General features: G+C 38.8%; 1 protein-coding gene across 4 annotated transcripts; it reads left to right on the top strand.

Moving 5' to 3' along the window:
- Positions 1-418: 418 nt before the first annotated feature.
- On the top strand, positions 419-18,526 carry glis3 (GLIS family zinc finger 3). 4 transcript variants are annotated; one of them, XM_017038577.2, is made up of 11 exons: positions 420-631; positions 1,359-1,667; positions 2,437-2,611; positions 2,699-3,815; positions 9,919-10,080; positions 10,182-10,292; positions 11,828-11,972; positions 12,121-12,193; positions 15,730-15,887; positions 16,374-16,547; positions 16,703-18,526. In XM_017038577.2, the coding sequence occupies exons 2-11, from the start codon at positions 1,385-1,387 to the stop codon at positions 16,822-16,824; spliced, it is 2,520 nt and encodes an 839-aa protein (XP_016894066.1). In that variant the 5' UTR covers positions 420-631; positions 1,359-1,384; the 3' UTR covers positions 16,825-18,526. The 4 variants fall into 4 exon arrangements, with proteins under 4 accessions (XP_016894071.1, XP_016894066.1, XP_008324114.1 ...); XM_008325892.3 differs by having other exon boundaries at positions 1,354-1,667; XM_017038582.2 differs by lacking the exon at positions 16,703-18,526 and having other exon boundaries at positions 419-631; positions 15,755-15,887; positions 16,374-16,509.

Below are 18,526 nucleotides of genomic sequence, written 5' to 3'. Positions count from 1 at the left end.
TAATGCAATTGTATGAAAACATAAAAACAAGATGCATGTAAGCTAGTGATATGTTTGACTGAATGTTCATGTTCAAGTGCAACACTAGAAATAGTTTAAATGTTTGAAACGTTGACAGAAATTTGTGTCATTTCAGGATTAAAAAGCTGACTTTTAGCTTCCTTAAATGAATCCTTATATTTTTGGTGAATCAACGAAATACATACGGATATACTGTATGTGGTATGATATGTATATTCATATATTTTATTTACTGTATTTCCTATTCACTAACATACTTGACTAATAACTTATAATTATTATTATTATTAGTTGTTGTTGTTGTTGTTGTTGTAATATGGCGGTTCAACTGACGTCACCGGAGTGGCAGCAGAATAATTAGAAACGCTTTGACTGAATTTTCTTTAATTATTTACACATTAAACCGTGGCGAGAGCGAAAGGGCGACGAAGGAAAGGACAGGAGTTCCTGGTAACGGAGCAATGAGGAGGGACGCTGAGGAGACTCCTAGACTCCTCTGCTCAGAGAAGAAGAGGAGTCTCCACAGACTCCTGGAGGAACAGAGCTGCTAACATTCCCGAAACTCTCTAAACGACGTGTCTCTGTCTGCGACGACAACAACGACCGACAGGTGAGTGAGCGAACCGACAACAACCGTCATCGCGGACTGACGTCATCAACTGACTTTTTATTTATTTTTATTGAATCCCAAATAGAACTCCATACTTGACTATATGAAAACTTTTAGGTTCGTTGTAATGATTCGACAACATACAGGCCATAGTTATTGTCTCGTATTTTTAGTTCTAGATTACTAGTTTTGATCGTTTAAACTGCAGATGTTTTTTGTTTGTAATTTTCCCCTCCGTTTTCTATCGTCTTCATTTAGCTAGTTAGTCGTAAAATGATCGCTTTTCAGTGGCGGTTGGACATGGAATTATTAAGAATTTAATTGGAATTTAAAAACCTATACAAGTTGTTTTTTAATTCTATAAGTGAGCAGTTTATCTTGTCAAACACATTCTTGGATTATTGTCTCTGTTCTGTTGCCTACACGTATATACATATACTGTATACATATAGATAGATAGATAGATAGATAGATAGATAGATAGATAGATATTGTAAAATGTAATAGTCATTGTACTAATAGAACGAGTAGCATAGAAGCATAAAATTAGCAGCAGGCTAGCATTTGTAATAAAACAAGTAGTAGTTCCAGGACCAACTAAAATAATAGTAATAGTAGGATTATTTGTAGTTTTTGGGGTTGTATTAAAAGTATGTATAGCAGAATATGTTTGTACTAAAATACATTATTTTATTTTTTATATATATATATTTCATTGAAAGTGCAGAAGGTTTTTAAGACCATGTTCCAACCATGAGCGGGAAAAGTTGCCACCTCCTGGTGTCTTCATCACTGAGCATGATCAGAGGACACCAGCCTCAGTCCATCAAGATTCCTACATCCCCCCCACCAAGGTCCAGAACTGAGAAAACCACTCACTCCTTGGCCTCGGGCAGTAGCCACGCCTCTTTGCCAACACTGAGCCTTCGCCGTCAGGTGCTGACTAATGGGAAAAGCATCCAAAATACATCATCACAACAACCGGTGCCTCCTCAACAAACGACGACCAAAGCAATTACTAACAATGGTGTTAAAGGTAAAACAGTCACCAATATTTAATTCCTAAATTCCTACTGTTTAATTCCTAAACAGTGTTTATAAAATGTCAACAACAAACGAGGATCATTTTCTTTTCATTTTTTTTCTGAAGCAAAACAAATGCAGTACAGGAAAATGCTAAAGTAACAAAACTGAACAGAGGTTAGGGTGTCTCCGTAGAAACTCAAAGCAGAGACAAGCTTTCTGTAGGACAGGCCAGAACTAGCTCTAATTGAATCACTCAGTCCTGTGCATCACTCTGGGTTATGACCCACCATTTGAAAAGCACTGCCCTGGAAGACCAATGTCAAGACCACTCATCTAAATGTCAGTGTGATTGAGCAGACAAATTCAAGGTAAGACTCTTAGCTGTGTCTCCTCAGTAAACTTCCTCTCATATATGTTGATAATTAACCAGGCGTAAACCTGTTTGAACAGTTCTGTGGAAGAAAAAAAAGCGAAAGATGAAAAGTTCATTAGTGATTAACAGAGAAGAAAGGTTCTCAGGGCTGGAAATGATTACTGTCCTTTCATAACCATGTGTAAGGGACAGTGGTGGCTTGGTGGTTAAGAAAGCAGACTTGGGTCTGGACGGTGTCAAGTTCAAGTCCACTAGCTGAAAAGTAACCTCTCAGGTGCATTGAGCAAGGCAAGCCCACAAGTTTTGAACCTTACACGTTAAAATTTGTTGAACAAAATTTGAGGTGAGAATGTGGATAAACTCTTTCCTCATGTTCTCGTGGTTTGTCTGAGATTATGTCCATCAGGTGGCGCTGTGTCTGTGCCCACCATGGAAGTATTTGGAAGGCCAGTCGCTGCAGACCAGAGAGTGACCAGTAATCACATGACTGCCGTTACAGGCCACGCATGTACATCAGGACCGGCTGTGCCTTACGCTCCGTCTCATTTGCACGGTGTTCCGGTTCCTCACACTGAAGCCAGGTTGGTGACACCAATAACGATTGATGTGAGTGACGATGAACAAACCTTGAGAGTGTTACTATAGCAAACAAAACCAATATGTTTCAGATCCTTACTATCCAGAGAGTCCTTGGCATCTACTACCCTCAGTCTATTTGACACACAGTCTGTGTTTAGTGGGAAACATGACTGGCCATATGGCTACCGGGTGCTCCCCCCACTGGGGGAACCTCAGTGCTCCACCCAAGCAAGTGAAGGTGGAGAGCAGCTCAGTGCTTTACCAGATACAGCCATGTCCGGCACAATCATATCCGGAGGCACCAGCACCTCCGCCTCCCTGCCTTCCTATCTGTTTGCAGGAGACATCGGAAGCCCTAGACCACCCCGGGCCAAGAAAAGGACCCTCTCCATATCGCCCTTGTCAGACGTCATTGGTACAGATTTCAACTCCATCATACGGACCTCTCCTACCTCACTTGTGGCCTATATCAACGGTTCCCACAGCTCCCCAGTCTCCTTCACCACACTCTCACCGGCCCAGTCCGAGTGTTATGGTCACTTTCTGGGTATGAGAGGGGGATGTATCCCACAAGTTCATCCCTACAACATGCCATGCTCTTCCAAGAACATGGAACCACAGACTGAACTTGGACGAATGCAGGTTCTAGAAGAGAGAGGGAGTCTAGAGAGCCACAAGACAAACATGGTGGTGGTGGAGCAGCAGTGTTTCCCAGAGAGACCCTCAGAGACCTGCGTTCAAACCTCCAACCATCTGCTGCCACCATTACAACTACAGCCGTCATTGTTGGCCACAGTACATGAAGATGACACTCAACAAGGGCCTCCGCCACCGTACCACTCCCACCAACACATACGCCTCTCGAGGCGCCAATTCAAAACATCCGAGGAATATCACTCTCATTCCATGCTTCCTTTAAGGAATGGGATGGGCTTCCTACCACAGATCCCAATGTTGGAGGAGGAAGAAGGTGAACTGGAGGACTATGGAGCCCACGGCTGCAAATGGCTGGACTGCAGTGCAGTTTGCGACCAAAGGGAAGAGCTGGTGCGGCACATAGAGAGGGCACACATAGATCAGCGGAAAGCTGAGGATTTCACCTGCTACTGGTTGGACTGTCCACGAAACTTCAAACCATTCAATGCCCGATACAAGCTTCTGATCCATATGAGGGTCCATTCAGGGGAGAAACCCAACAAGTGCACGGTACATCACTCACATCACAGCTGTTACAACCAACATTTTCATCAACACCAGATTTGTCTGCAGATTCAACATTTTCATATAGCAAAGTATCTAGGGCTAGGAAACTAACTGCATCCACATGTTCTGTGTTTGAAAGCCATTCTTTCCTCTTTACTTGCCAACCTGGTAATTAGCAGAACTCTGTGATAATTGACGTGGGAGTTAACTCAATTGTGTAGTCATTAAATCAGCACAAAGGAGGCACTTTAGATCTGGCATGGCACTGTGACACTGTCATCGCCTAGACTGTCGGCAGCAGCAGATTTGCCAGGCCGCTGTCTGAAGAACTTGGCTGTAGTTCTGCGAAGGTGATGCCCCACATGCTGTCTCTGTGTAGGTCTGTGTCTACAGCCCCGCACCCTGCCCCAAAAGACACTGGCACCAGTTAATAGGCCCTGTGATAGTTGAGTAGTTGGCATTGTGGTCAAATGGAGGAAAGATATAACTTTATGTGTTAACAGACGATGTGTCATATCACCGAGGGTGTCTGCCATCTCTGATGCACTTGTTTATTTATATATGGCGATGATTTAACGCTGTCGTTTTTGAAGTGTTCAGAAGTTCAGACTTCAGACTTCCTCTTCCTCTGATTATTTTTTCTTTTTACACCCTTTTTTTAGTCACCACTCAAACCCATCTGTCCTTATGTATTGATATATCACACCTCATCTATGCATCTATGTTTACATCTATGTTCTGCACCGTGTCCTTAAACTATCTGGGGTCAATCATTTTGCCCCTCTGTCTGATAGCATTATCAAAAACTAGTGATTCTCATTAATATATTTGGGAAATAATTCAGATTTTAATGCACAGGCAGATTGAAATAGTGCACTGTCCGTCCACTTATCCTTGCTCTTATACACAGTCAATACATTATTTACACATACTGAGGGGAAACGTTTTGGTTTCATTATGATAAATCAATCTTAAAATACCATCTCAGCGCCTAGCATACAGTACGTTTGTGGAACTTCAGGTCAGACGCTCGTGACTAGTCAGTCTCTCTGAGCACAGGTCAGTCAGTAAGAAGGGTTTGACTGACTGACTCAACTGACAAATGGACTGTAAGACTATAAATATATATATTTCCTTTTTTTTATTTTGTAATATTCCTTAAATTATTTCAGCACCATCTTCTTAACCTCATCCCCAAACTGATGCTGGGAATATAATATTGCTGTTTCTAACCCTATCTTGGCCACCAAAAATCTTTGACGGTGCCAAATCTGAGCAGGAAATCTAGCATCAATCCCGGCTGTTAAGATGTTAAAGTCAAAGCCACAAATGTAGCAGATACTACCTTGGCAGTACTTTTCAGATAGTGCCACATTTTCATATAATATAATAAAGGGCAAAATAAGTATTAGTATAAGTACTAGAGCCCTGAATCTGTGCTCCACATTTCTAAGGAAACTTATAAATTAATTGTTGACGTCCTAAGATTGATGCCTCTAGCGTCGCTAAAAATAACCTTGGTTACGCAGCTTCGGTCCAAGTTTTCGCTCCATTTTTGTCCTTTTCTCACCCCTGTGGCGAAAATACTTGAGAATTTTGATGAGAACTTGATTTGCCAAACACACCTCCTGTTGCAAAGTCAATCATTAACAGAGTGCATACCTGCGGTCAACCTTCAGTACCAAAATAATCACTTATTAGCAGGAACCAACTCTGTTGCCATGGGGGGGTTGAGTTAGTGCCTAGTGATCCCGAGTTTCATGAGATTATTAAGTGATGAGAAAAGTATTTAAGTGGTCAAAAAACGCAACTACCAAAAATGGAAGTGTTACAGTGCTAGCTGTGTACAGGGGTTAGAGTTCTTTGTTCTCTGAAGAGAAGAGAAAAGAGAGGAACAAGACGGTATGAACTTCCAGCAGCAGTTACACTGTTACACTCCTCAGTGATAGATACATCAGTAAATCAAACACATTTGATAATGAATGAAAAACATAATTAGGGATTTTTACCTAATTAATTACAACTAAATTTGTTAATGTGTCCACTAATGAGGTTTAACCCTGTAAAACCTGACACAAATTGGAACTAAAAAAATTACAAATTAAAATAAAAAAAAACAAAAATTATTTTTTCTCTTTTTTTATCATTTTTTGTTAATGTGTCCACTAACGAGGTTTAACCCTGTAAAATCTGACACAAATTGGAACTAAAAAAAAATTACAAAATTAAAATAAAAAAATAACAATTATTTTTTCTCTTTTTTTATCATTTTAGATTTTTTGGCAACTTTTTTTGCTCACAACAATGTTCACTTGTGTAACAAATATAATACAAAATGTTTTATGGGTTTATGGGTAAAGTACTAAAGAAAGAAATTAGATTTACTAACATTGATTTACATTTATTATTCTTTAGCGTTTTTTTTTCATTTATTATTCTTTGCATTTCAAATAGATCATGTGATTATTTGCATGATAATTTTGAAATCCTGCATATGAAAAATCCTAAATCCCACAAAAGTACTTAAATGTTTAGAGAAAGCTCAGCTCTGTGGTCTCATTACCAAACAAGCTGAGACTCAGAGCCTAGTTTATCCCAGGGACTGATTGACAGTCTGGTAAACCAAGGCTGAAAAAAAAAAAAAAAGTGATGAAAAGAGTGTGATGAAGGAAGTGCGAGCCAGAAACAGAACAATGATGCAGCTCCTGTTACACAGTAAACATACAGGGCAGGTCCAGACTTGTACAAGTGAACTTACAATCTGTCTTTCAGTGATGAGTGTTTACATATCCTCGACTCACTGGTCTTTTTGCATATGTCAGTGTGATTTAAACACATGAGGTTGTAAAAGCACCATTTGACCATGGAGCCTCACTGCCCCTTCATTAGTGGTTTATTGTTACTCTATGCAGTTGGACTGAAATTTGCATTTTTACAATTTATCCTCAGGTGATGGAAACATGGCTGCCCTTGGGAGCATGTAGGGCAAACATGTTTTTTTAATGTTTTTATAGTTGGCCCTTTTTTATAATAATTATAATAATTAAACAATATTTGAAATTACACAGCATCAGTAATTGGTACAGTGCAGCAGAAATCACTCAATGTCAGCATCAACTAGCTTAGAGTGTGACCAGACCTCACCTTAAAAATCCATCCATCCACCCATCCATCCAACCTTAAAAATCCATCCATCCACCCACCCATCCATCCATCCATTCATCCATTTATCCATCCATCCATCCATCCATGTACGGTCTGGTTGGTTTTCAACATTCAACAGCACTGATGATATTCCTGTAAATGATAACAATTATGACTTCCGTTAAGAAGTGGATTTTCTTCAAATATATTTGATTCATTTGAATGGTACAAATACGTTTCTTGTCAGACAAAGAGATTAAAGTTAAGGAGAAATTACAAAAAGGAAGCCAAAAATATATATATATATATATAGGCGTGAAGTAAATGGACTCCAGACTGGGAGCAGAACAGATGCTGCTGACAGCACTGCCCTGGTCATTGTGCAGCCGGGTCACGAGCGAGCGTCTGCCAGGGTCTGTCAGAAACTGGCTGCCACACTGATCTGCACTGCTGTCTTTGTTACAGCCCAAAGGTCTCGTGGCAGAGTAAAAAGCCCTTCATGCTTTATGGGTAATCCATAAGACAGAGTTTTACACAGTCATCTGCCTTTGGCTAGTCCTGGCAGACAGATAATAAGATTTATTTTGGCTCTTGCTTTTTCTTCCACTATGGGTTTGAGGAACCATTTATCTCTGACTTTAGTTCTGCCTGTGCTCTTTTATCAAACTGACCAAAGGTCCGGCAGTGTACGAACTTTCACCTTTCTCTATCCTTAATGCTGATAATCTTTTTTTTAAGGGCAGCAAAAAAAAAAAACTGTCCAACGCCTACTGCTCTGAAATTAAATAATACATTTAGGAGATGGACAAGTAGAATTTACACATGCTTTCTTTGACACAAGCAGCAGAAAAACAATGATGTTCATGTCGTGGACGCCAAAACAAAACAAACAAAAATTTGGCACAATTGCTCAGTCTCCAAGTCGCCACGCTAATTAAATCTTAGGTCACAGCAGATAAATGTTGACCAAAATATTTAAAAATGAGCTCAAGAATAAACACCACAATATTTTAAAGTGAGCAACAAAAGAAAAGCTGCAGAAGCAATATAAGACAGAAGACAACGCCAAACAACAACAATGAAGCCAAAACATCCGCCTAGAAATTGCTAGTTAGTCAGAGGTTAGCCATGATAATGTGTAAAAGTCTCCGAAATATAATTATTTTTACCGCAAATATCAGAAAATGGTCTTTATATATTATAAACAAATCCACTAAAAGACATTCTTGGACACAGGGGACCCAACAAAAGTCCCTGAGCCATACTTTGGATATGTCTTTTTTTGCTTGTTGTTTTTTCTAACGTATTTAATGTAATTCAAAAAAGATTCAATTTTTTATTTTTTATATTTTGAAGCTATAACTTTGTCAGAATACAGCGACTGTCATGACTTGGACTTTGGACGATTGCACTTAATTTGTCAAGGTTAAACCACCCTGATTTTAAAAGAAGATGTGTCTGTGTTGTGGTGACACAGCACAAAGGTTCAGACATCTCTGTGTGGAATGCAGGAAGAATGTTCTAAGTAAATTATTAATAAGAAAGGAAAAATAATTTGGTGTCGGCAGTGACGGCCGAGACGTATCAGCATGTGAGGAATCCAGTCTTGGGGGGAAACATAACATCATCGGACGTGCTCTGCGTGATTCTGCCGTAAAGGTTCAGTTAAAAACAAATTCCAACACCCACACCCCACCCCACGCCCGTGGGCAGAATCAGGAAGTAAAGTCCAGAATGTGGGAGTAAAATCCTGCCTTAACCCAAGCAGAGACTGGATGACTCAAGTACTTGAAGAGTGAAGTCACAGTTCCATGGTATGTGGGGTTTAACATCGTCACTTACATTGGTTCACACCAACCGACAGTCATTAATGTGTGCATAAACACTGACCCCTGCTGGTGACACCATTGACCATCACTACATTCCTGTCTTAGCAACAACCTCAGTGTCAGGTGTCGGTCCATATTTCCAGGTGTAAACAAGACAAATGTCCAACTCCATATTTCTTCCACTCATTTTATACTGCTTCTGTAGTTTGGGGCAGTTCCCATCAGTCAACAAGTGAGGGCGATGTACTCTCTGGACAGTTTGCCAATTCATCACACGGCCACATATAGAGACAAACAAGCGCTCAACTCACACTCACACCTAAAGTGTCCAAAAAAAAAAAACAACTCATATTTTAGTTTTGGTTTGTGGGAGTAAAAACAGAGAAACTAGAAAAAAAATATTTTTTATTTAACCAACAAAATGGGAATTTTGTTGCTGTAAGACAAGAGTCATGTGAACCAAGTCCACCATGTATTAACCAGAAATTAATGGGATTTGTTTCAAATGTTTTGTCCATTTATCCATTCTGTATGGTTTACTTTATGCTGATGTTTAATTTGGCAGGACCAGAGGAGCTGCATCACTACAATATGATATATGTAAAGATATATGTTGTAAACTTTTTGCCGATATCCGATATGTCGATATTGTCCAAACACTTAATTTGTGATTCCGATATCAACTAATACCGATATATTCCTGCTAATATTTATTAATTTATCTGTACAAACCACTGTATGAGTATGAGATTAATTATATGAGCTGCAATGCTGCCACCTAGTGACTTTTACTTTAACCTACAGCCGTTTTCCCCAAAACTATTTTTAGGGCACACATTATTTGGTGAAACCCAGGCATCAGGTTTTCATTATATATATATATATATATTACATAATATGCTAATATCAGGCTGATAATATCGGTCGGCTGATATTATCGGACATCCTTAATCTCGTATCTATTACTTATTAATAGAACAGGTCGCTGCTTTACCTGTCAATCACAGAGTTGACAACTAATCACTTACTTCTGTCATGTATCTGTATTAAATACTGTACTGTAGGGCTCAAAGAAGAACATATGTAGTACACTTTATGACCACCAGGTGTGCTGTATTCATATGTGGTTACAGTTCAAGGGCTGCAAGAAGGCATTCTCTCGACTAGAAAACCTAAAGATCCACCTGCGAAGTCACACGGGGGAGAAACCGTACCTGTGTCAGCACCCAGGATGCAACAAGGCTTTCAGCAACTCCAGTGACAGAGCAAAGCACCAGCGCACCCACCTGGACACAGTGAGTAAAGCAGTGGTCCCCCTCCCTGCCCCCTGTGTGTAGCGGACTATTGTGAAGCCTGTGCTTCATTTTCCTGCTCTGTGTCTGTGAACTGTACGTAGAAGCCGTACGCCTGTCAGGTGCCCACCTGTGCCAAGCGTTACACTGATCCCAGCTCCTTGAGGAAACACGTCAAAACACATTCATCAAAAGAACGACAGTTGAGGAAAAAGGTACGACAAAGAAAACTGTCCTTTTCATTTTACCTTACAGGTTATTTGACTCTTTTATGGTTTATTTCTATATCAATTGTCAGTGCTGGATTTCAGTGGTGTGTTTTGACAAGAATTTCATGATAAAATACGTGTCACAATACGGGGCACTAAGGCGATATTTTGCTATATATTGCGATAGTAAAGGCATGACGATATATTTTTCGTTATCTAAAACTGGAACAGAGGGATCTACTTTTAGGCATGACGATATATTTTTCGTTATCAGGTGACTAAAACTGGAACAGAGGGATCTACTTTTTTAATTGCTAGAGAAGAAATAAAAGCAAAATAAAACGGACCAATACCATCGCATTTAATTGTTGATTAAAAAAAATATCGATACAGTGTCGTGAGACAAAATAACGCAATATTTCAACTTAATAATATTTTATTCACAAGTCAAAGAAGTATGTGAACGGCAACTGTATTTAAGGAAATTAAAGCTCATTTCCATTTAACTTATTGCTGTATGTCATCTGCACGTTCCCTGTTCATTGTCAGTGTTAATTGGAAATATTAGTCATTTATTACTATTATATATATAATATAATATTATCATTATTATTTGAAAAAGAAATAAGAAAATGTGAGAAATAATCACAGCTGTACGCCTCCATTTGTCCTCTCACTAAAAACATAATGTTGTCTTTCCTTCGATATAAACATTACAGTGAAATGTCACAACTGTTACAACAGTAAATTAAAAGATTAAAAAGTAAGATTAAAAGTAATAAAATTCTAGAAGAATCCAGTTCATTTCTTAATAAAACTCTGCCGTTATTCATAGCGCAAATGGTATTTTCAAAAGTCGTCTCAGCTGTCTGTCTTTGTGTTGTTACAGATATTTTCACTGGAAAACACAGGTTTTATAATGTGCTCTCCATTACACCCTCGCTGCTTAATTGCGTACAGAAAAAGTAATTAACCCTAATTGACCACCATCTTGGTGTAAAGGCGGCGGATTAAAATACCCAGCAGCTGCCTGCTGTATCAGACCCAGTCTAAAAAACACAGAGTGGATAATGAGTATTTTCGACACACATTTTCTCTGACACTTAATTCAACTTCGTTAAGAACTGTCTTGTTGTGACACCTCGGCGTTGCAGCGTTTGCGACACCGTATGTGATTCTTGCTCTTTCGCTCTGACTGAGGGTTATGTCACCATAGATACAGACAAAGAAGGTGGGAGGAACTAAAATAAGTGACATTTTTACAAAGTCTCCCCCGCACGAGAAGCTGTATTCATCAAAAACTCAAAGAACAATTATTTAGTGTTAGCTGATTTTCTTCAAGGCGGAGTGCAGAGTGGAGGTGAAGCCACAAAAACCAATCATTACAATTAATCTTACTGCATTTCTGTAAAAACAGTAGAGCAAAAAAACAATGTTATTTTTTTTTCAACTGTTGCACTGAATTATATTTGAATCATCTTAAGAATGAAAATGCAGAAATCTCCCTCGGTTTCCTGACTGTTCCATTTACTACATTCCAGCTGAAATCGACCACCGACGTGACCCAGGACTCTCTCACAGACTGCCTGACCATCCACCCACTGCAGCCCAGCTCCTTCTCTCCTCTGTCTAAGGTCGACAGCGCTCTGAACTCGTCCCCTGCCGCAACGTTCGACTCGTTCTCAGGTGCAGTAGGCCTGAGTGCCGGCTTCTTCTGCGTCCGTCACATTGGTGTAAAATTCAGATCAACTAAAAACCCGTACAGTCGCCGTCTTCTTCAGTCAGACTGTCGTACATAAAAGGCTCGTACTGAACTGAACTGTCTGCTCCACAGCTGCTCCACAGGCACGAGGATCTCCCTGTAATCCTCACCTGGCTCTGCTCTGCTCCTTACAACATAATTTCAGGTATGAAGAATTTCAAAGTCTTTGTCATGAATCTGAGGCTCTCATATATGTTGACATGGATTTGTTTAACAGGCTTTTGAAGGCCATTCGGTCCTACTTAGTGTTATCTATATACACACATATATACAGTGTATAGAAATATATATACATAGAAATATATATACAGTATATAGAACATACAGCGGAGCCCCAGAAATATACTAATAACCCTCCAACCCCATCTAAACATCAAAAACATAGACATAAACAAATATGTTGATAATATAAAATATTAATAATTAAGAAAACATTTTATATTATTGTTATAAAAATGGGTAAAATAACCCAGTGAGGGACAGTGAACGTGACAGCGCCACAGTGTGGAGTGAAAAACTGGAGCTGGGTTGAGCACTCGTAACTAAATATTTCCTCGTATCAGGAGCAAAATCTTGGAATAATCAGATTTCGGGAATCTCGTATCTAGGGTGTCCGCTGTATATACATACACATATAAAATAAATGTATATAAGTATATGTGTGTACTGTATATAATTGTATATTTATGTCTTTATATACATATATAAGTTATTATATACTATATATAGATACAAGAATTCACATCGTCCATGTTTGGTACACTTTAAAACTTTAAAAAGCTCATCACCATGGAGAAACAAAATAACTTTAAAAAGCTCATCACCATGGAGATACATGTAGAGGTGGAACAATTACTGTGAGTAAATGTCTAGTTTGATACTTTTAATTATTCCTCAGGTAGACATACACAGTGGTGTGCTTCCATTCAGTGAGATGATGAAGTTCAACTGTGAGGCTGTTTTTGTTGGATCACGTCTTGACTTCCTGTCATCTTACTGTACCATGATTACAGAACCGGTTCAGCCTTAAACCTCGGAGCTTTATCGTGTTAAGTCCACAGTAAATCTTCCTTAGCTGTTCAATAACTGTCATGTTCAAACACAGCACCGTGTGGATCACCATTAAAACCCAACTTTTCTTTAACATAAATCACCCAAACAAACAAAAGTGGCAAAATCCTTCAGACGTATTCACTCGATACCGTGTCAAATGAGACCAAACGACTGATCGCATTAACAACCAAACTGCACCTCAACGACTCACAGAAATTCAACCAAGCTTGTAAATTTCTTGCACTTTTCCAAGGCTTGTTTTTTTTCCTGTTTTTGTTTTTGGCCTCCCTCCTACAGTAGCTGCTCCTCGTGGACTTGACTCCTTAATATTCATGCCGTACAGATTTGTTTTGCGAGACACTACATCTTTGCGATTACTTTATCAGACTTTATCCGCAGCTCAAATCCCATCGCTGCATCCCATCATCAGATGGTCCATAGAAACACATTTTGAATCGATAATTTATGGGATCTGACATTATTGATCTGATGTTCCAGTATGTTACTGTGTTAGCTGTGGTTTGGCTACATGGCTGCACACAAGTGTGGGAGGATGGGTAAGGCCCATTTCACCCTATTGCCCCGGTCAACCCTGAGGAAAATATGCCTTCATTCTTCCACTCCAAAGACTGTGATAAAGGATTTGTGCTGTTCTGAGCAGCCAGATGCTGCCGGTTCCCCGACTGCCTCTGATTGTTCTCCTATCAGCAGTAGGCCACAGCGCTCACTGCAGGATCCTGAGTAGACAATTGGGCTGTGAAAAGCAGACTTGGCCTTGCCTCATTGGTCTCGCCCGCTGGTATTAATGGCTGCTATAGGCGCTGACAAGAGCAGCTAAAGAATCCAATAAGTGAATAAAATCCGAAAATACCATTGAAGGAGGTGGAAGAGGAGAGAGACGGGCGTAATTATGATTTTTTTTTTTTTCGATGTGAAATCGATTTGGAAATCCTTGTTGATGTTTCATTCTCTGGAAATCCCTTTGGGTTCCCATTCTCTGTTTGACAGCGAGCGTCGGTTCCTTTAATATAGCTGTTATTGGACATTGGAATGTGTTAGTTGGTCAGAACTCTCAGCAGGGGTCTCGGATGTCTTCACCCTTCAACAATATTTGATTCGATGTGAGCCAACAATGAAAATCCGTCTTATTTGATCCTGTCTAATACACGTAGTAGTGGAAAATATATTTCCTTGAGAGCCAATAATTTTAAGTATAAAGTATTTTATAAAATATATTTCCTTGAGAGACAATAATTTTAAGTATAAAGTATTTTATCACGATTATTTAACACAAGGCAAAGAGAGTACGCTGCCGCCACAAATGCGCAAAAATAGTTTTTTTTATTATTATTTTAACACTATCATTTCTGTAATGTTTTACTTGAATATCTTTGAAATTATTTATTACTTATTGTGATAAAAAATGCCAGATAAGATTTATCCGAGGACCAGATGCGGTCAGCAAAAGAGCCACATCTGGCTCGCGAGCCACAGGTTCCCGACGTCTATAAATGCTACTGCTACGTCCTAACTTTGCACGCAGCGTCGGCCACAGTCCTCCTCGTGGTTGATGATAAAACTGAGGTCAAACTGGAGCTCAGTTAACACGATGTTTTGGTTAAAATTTAACAGTAAATTCGGCTCCAGTTAAAGGTTGATTCATTAATCGATCGTTCGCAGCTACAGTCATGTCTACACTGAGTAATGGCCTTTAAAAACCGCCAGTTATTTGTTCCATACTGTGTTTCAAAAGAATTGAACATAAAAGAACCATGGGCTCAAAAAGTCAAGTGAAGGAATCATCTCTTATCACTACTTAAAATGTAATTAATTTAATTTCAGAATATTAGGAGTCAAATAATCTCAAGGATGTGACTCACAAGAATTTGATATTTTCATCCAATTTCTTAAAAAAATAAAGTTGAAGGAGTTGAGTTTTTTTTTTCCGAGGACATCACGTTATTTTTAATTAAAGTACAAATGTCTGTTTCTTCAAAGTGACAGCTCTTTACACTCACATGTGACAATTTAAAGCGTCAATCCATGAATCTAAAATTAGAAACATCCATTAGTCAATTTAACGGATGTGGTGACAGATGTGTGCTGTAATTAAACCAACAAAAAGGTGTCAGAAACACGGTCGCAGTTTCTGGTTTTAACATAAGGAACGTGGTGATTTGCTTGGCTCCAATGTCTCCTTTGTTATAAAAAAATGTTTTTAATTCTCAACAAGTCAAAATAAAGGATAAAAATTACATTTTCTATCATACTTTTAATTTACAGATAATGTTTTCTTCATGTGATGTTTCACCAGTTTCTTGAGGACCTCTTAAACTCATCTTAACAGAGACGTAAAGAACACCAATATATTCAGGTCGATTTGCTCGTGTAGTATTTTAAAATACCTGTTCATGCTGCCTTAGTGTCTGCTTTAATTAAATCTAGTCGTTAGAATGATGTGACTTTTACACCTCTATCAAAGAAGATAATAACATTGAGTTCCATGTCTAAAACAAAGGCTGTCGTGTATTAACACTGTCTGTTTCAGAGGATGAAAAAAAAAAGAAATCTCTGCCGATTGTTTCGCCTCCATAGAAGAGTGTTTTAATTCACTCTGAAATATTTCAGGTTTGTTGATCCTTCCCCTCACCAGCTCTTCCCCGAGGACACACGCAGGCCTTGCTCTTCCACCTGCCACCCTCACCCTCCCTCTGGGACAACCCTTCACAACAACCACGACCTGAAGCAGCCCAGCCGGCCTCCTGATCTGGCTGATCACACTCCAGGTTGGTTTTTTTTTATTATTATTATAGCTGCATTTTTATTGTTTGTGAAAATACTCGCCGGTGGATATAAATACAGTTGTGCTGAAGGGGGAAGTTTGTAGTGCAAGTTTCGCATCTGAGCCTATTAGCAAATGTGTGGGCGTCTTGACAGTCTGCTTGAGCAGATTTTCTCACATGCACATTAATTGTGCAGTACATAGTTTTAAGATGTGAAGCAGATGGCCGCTGGTTTTTTTCTAGTTGAGACAAAGTAAGGCATCGTCGTTCTGTGCACCTTTAAATACACATCACCTCTACTCCTCCCTCAAGACTTGACAGCCACAGCCATGTTGACGGGGTCTTCACAGAGAGTTTCCGCCAAGTTGATAATAAAAGGCGTGAGAGAAGATATAAATATCATTAAAGCCATAAACCTACGGACATTTATAGAATTGTTTCCAGGGAGTGGGAACAAAATCTAGAATGATTTCGCTGTCTCTCCTGCAGATCTCTCACAGCAGGTGAAGATGCTCTACGCCCCTCCACCCTACGGTGGGGCCACAGCACAGACCGGTTCCTGTCACCTGATGCAAACCGATGCTTTTGGTGACAGCCTCGCTGCAACAGTCAATAATCCCACAGAGGGAGCTGCAACATACGGTGTTCACCCCTGCATTACAGGTAATAAAAAGTATAATCTAAATATGAATAAAAAACAAACCTTATTGCCAATGAATTTAGCATAATGCATATATGTATATATGCATATATGTATATATACATATATATATATATACAGTATATATTTATATATGTGTGTGTGTGTGTCACTGCAGAGCTTGAAATCAGCACCCAACCACATGAAGCGTCTCCTAATGAAGACTTACAGGGAGAGGATTTCTTCATGGTGACTGGTCACTTCACAGACCGGAGTCCACACATTTATACAGATGATTAATATCACTGAGAGTCAAAATGTGCGTTATGGCATTTTTTTTATTTTTTATTTTTTTTTTGCACACCCCAGAGTCTCACAGTTTCACTGAAACCAAGAATGGATCAGCTTTACTTTTATTACTTAGCACAATAAAATCTGAGATCCACCTGAGATGCTGCCTGTAGGGTTATGTCTTCACTTCAATCTGTGTAAATGTACGACCGTCTGACTCATCGCCGCTGACTTGAAAAGTTTTATGTCATTTTGTGAGACCGACAACAGTCCAATCAATGTATGCAAAGACTCACTTGTTTCTTTCTTCCCTCAGACTTTTGACCTTGTAACCATAGTAACAAGATGTTAATACCATGTTTCAATGCAACGTTCATAGCCTGACTGTACAGTAGAAGAAATCATGTGTCTAATAGAATGAAAACAGTTCATAAACCACAAAAGTTTCTGAAGTAGTGAAAGTGTCTGTGTAACTGTAGCTCAAGAACAGATAATGATGGAGTCTGGAGGTTATTTACCTTTCACAGTGTCATGACTACTCAAATTCACTGGGACAAATTTTAGAAGCTTGGCAGAAAAACAACCTCTTAGCAAACAAAGATGCTAATACTAAGAAAAACAAATAAATGTCATGAGATATTACATATTAGCCAAAGGATAACCCAAAACTAGCATAGTATTAGCTTAAAGTTTGGCAAAGTAGCATAAGCTATGCTAAATAGATAGCCCAACATTACTGAAAAAGGTTGGTTAAAATTAAAGCCAAATATAAAAACAAAATTGAAACTGTCGAAAGTTAAGAAAAAACAGATTTGAGGGAATGACTAAAAGTAAATCAAAGGTTAGCTTACAAAAAAGAAGCTAACTGCGATATAACTATAAAGGAGCTAAACCATAAGGAAGTCATGTAGAAAATATCTGAATAATAAAGGTTTCCACATAAATACTGCAATCATTAAGACAACATTTAAATACGACATTTGCAACAAGCCAAAAATATCCGTTACACCCAGCTTCAATTAAAAAATGATGGAACAAACTGAATCCATTTTAGTAACTTTAATTTTCAAAGTGCGAGACAGATAAATGTCAAGGTCTGTTTTTTTCAATACTGCAGAAAAAGTAATAAAGACGACAGGATTCGACTCGAAAAGATCCAGATGAGAGTTTAGTTCAGGAGATACATTTATTTTACCTCTGAATTGAATGGAGGCTAAGATAAACTGATGGACTGTAGTGATTGGGTTAACAATGACCCAGAGGGAGGGGATATAATGTTTGGCAGAACATTTGTTTAGGCAAAATACTTTTTGTTTTATATACTGGTCAACATTTGTACATATGTGGGATCAACTATCTCTATGCAGTTTGTTTTTATCCAAGAAAAGAAAAATGAAGTTTTTATTAAAAATACCATACATTGTGGTAAAAAAAATAAAAATAAAATCACTTCTCTTCTGAAGGTAGCAGGCTCATTAAGATCATGGTAAATTAGCAGCCACAGCTGTGCGTGCCAGTGGAGTATATTACACATCCAGGGGGCACTGCATTATTTTATTTTTTTTAATTAAAAGGACAAACTGTTTTACTTGAATATAATTCCTTTTGCAAAAGACTGTCATGCTTCAGACGGGTTTTGCTAGTTGCCTAGCAACAACAACAGCATTTTCGAAAAAAGCATCTGTCTAATACAGCTAACCAAAAAAAAAAA

This window comes from Cynoglossus semilaevis, chromosome 14 (assembly GCF_000523025.1).
Source record: "Cynoglossus semilaevis isolate Cse_v1.0 chromosome 14, Cse_v1.0, whole genome shotgun sequence".
Taxonomy (NCBI): domain Eukaryota; kingdom Metazoa; phylum Chordata; class Actinopteri; order Pleuronectiformes; family Cynoglossidae; genus Cynoglossus; species Cynoglossus semilaevis.
The sequence above is the reverse complement of the archived record's forward strand: the minus strand, read 5'-3'. Positions and strand labels throughout refer to the sequence as shown.

What these genes read in the sequence shown, in the direction of transcription:
- glis3 (XM_017038577.2), top strand. Translation starts at nt 1,385, where the DNA reads ATGAGCGGGAAAAGTTGCCACCTCCTGGTGTCTTCATCACTGAGCATG. An exon ending in AACGTTCGACTCGTTCTCAG is followed by an intron (nt 11,973 to 12,120) that starts GTGCAGTAGGCC and finishes TCTGCTCCACAG; the next exon opens with CTGCTCCACAGGCACGAGGA. An exon ending in TCCTTACAACATAATTTCAG is followed by an intron (nt 12,194 to 15,729) that starts GTATGAAGAATT and finishes GAAATATTTCAG; the next exon opens with GTTTGTTGATCCTTCCCCTC.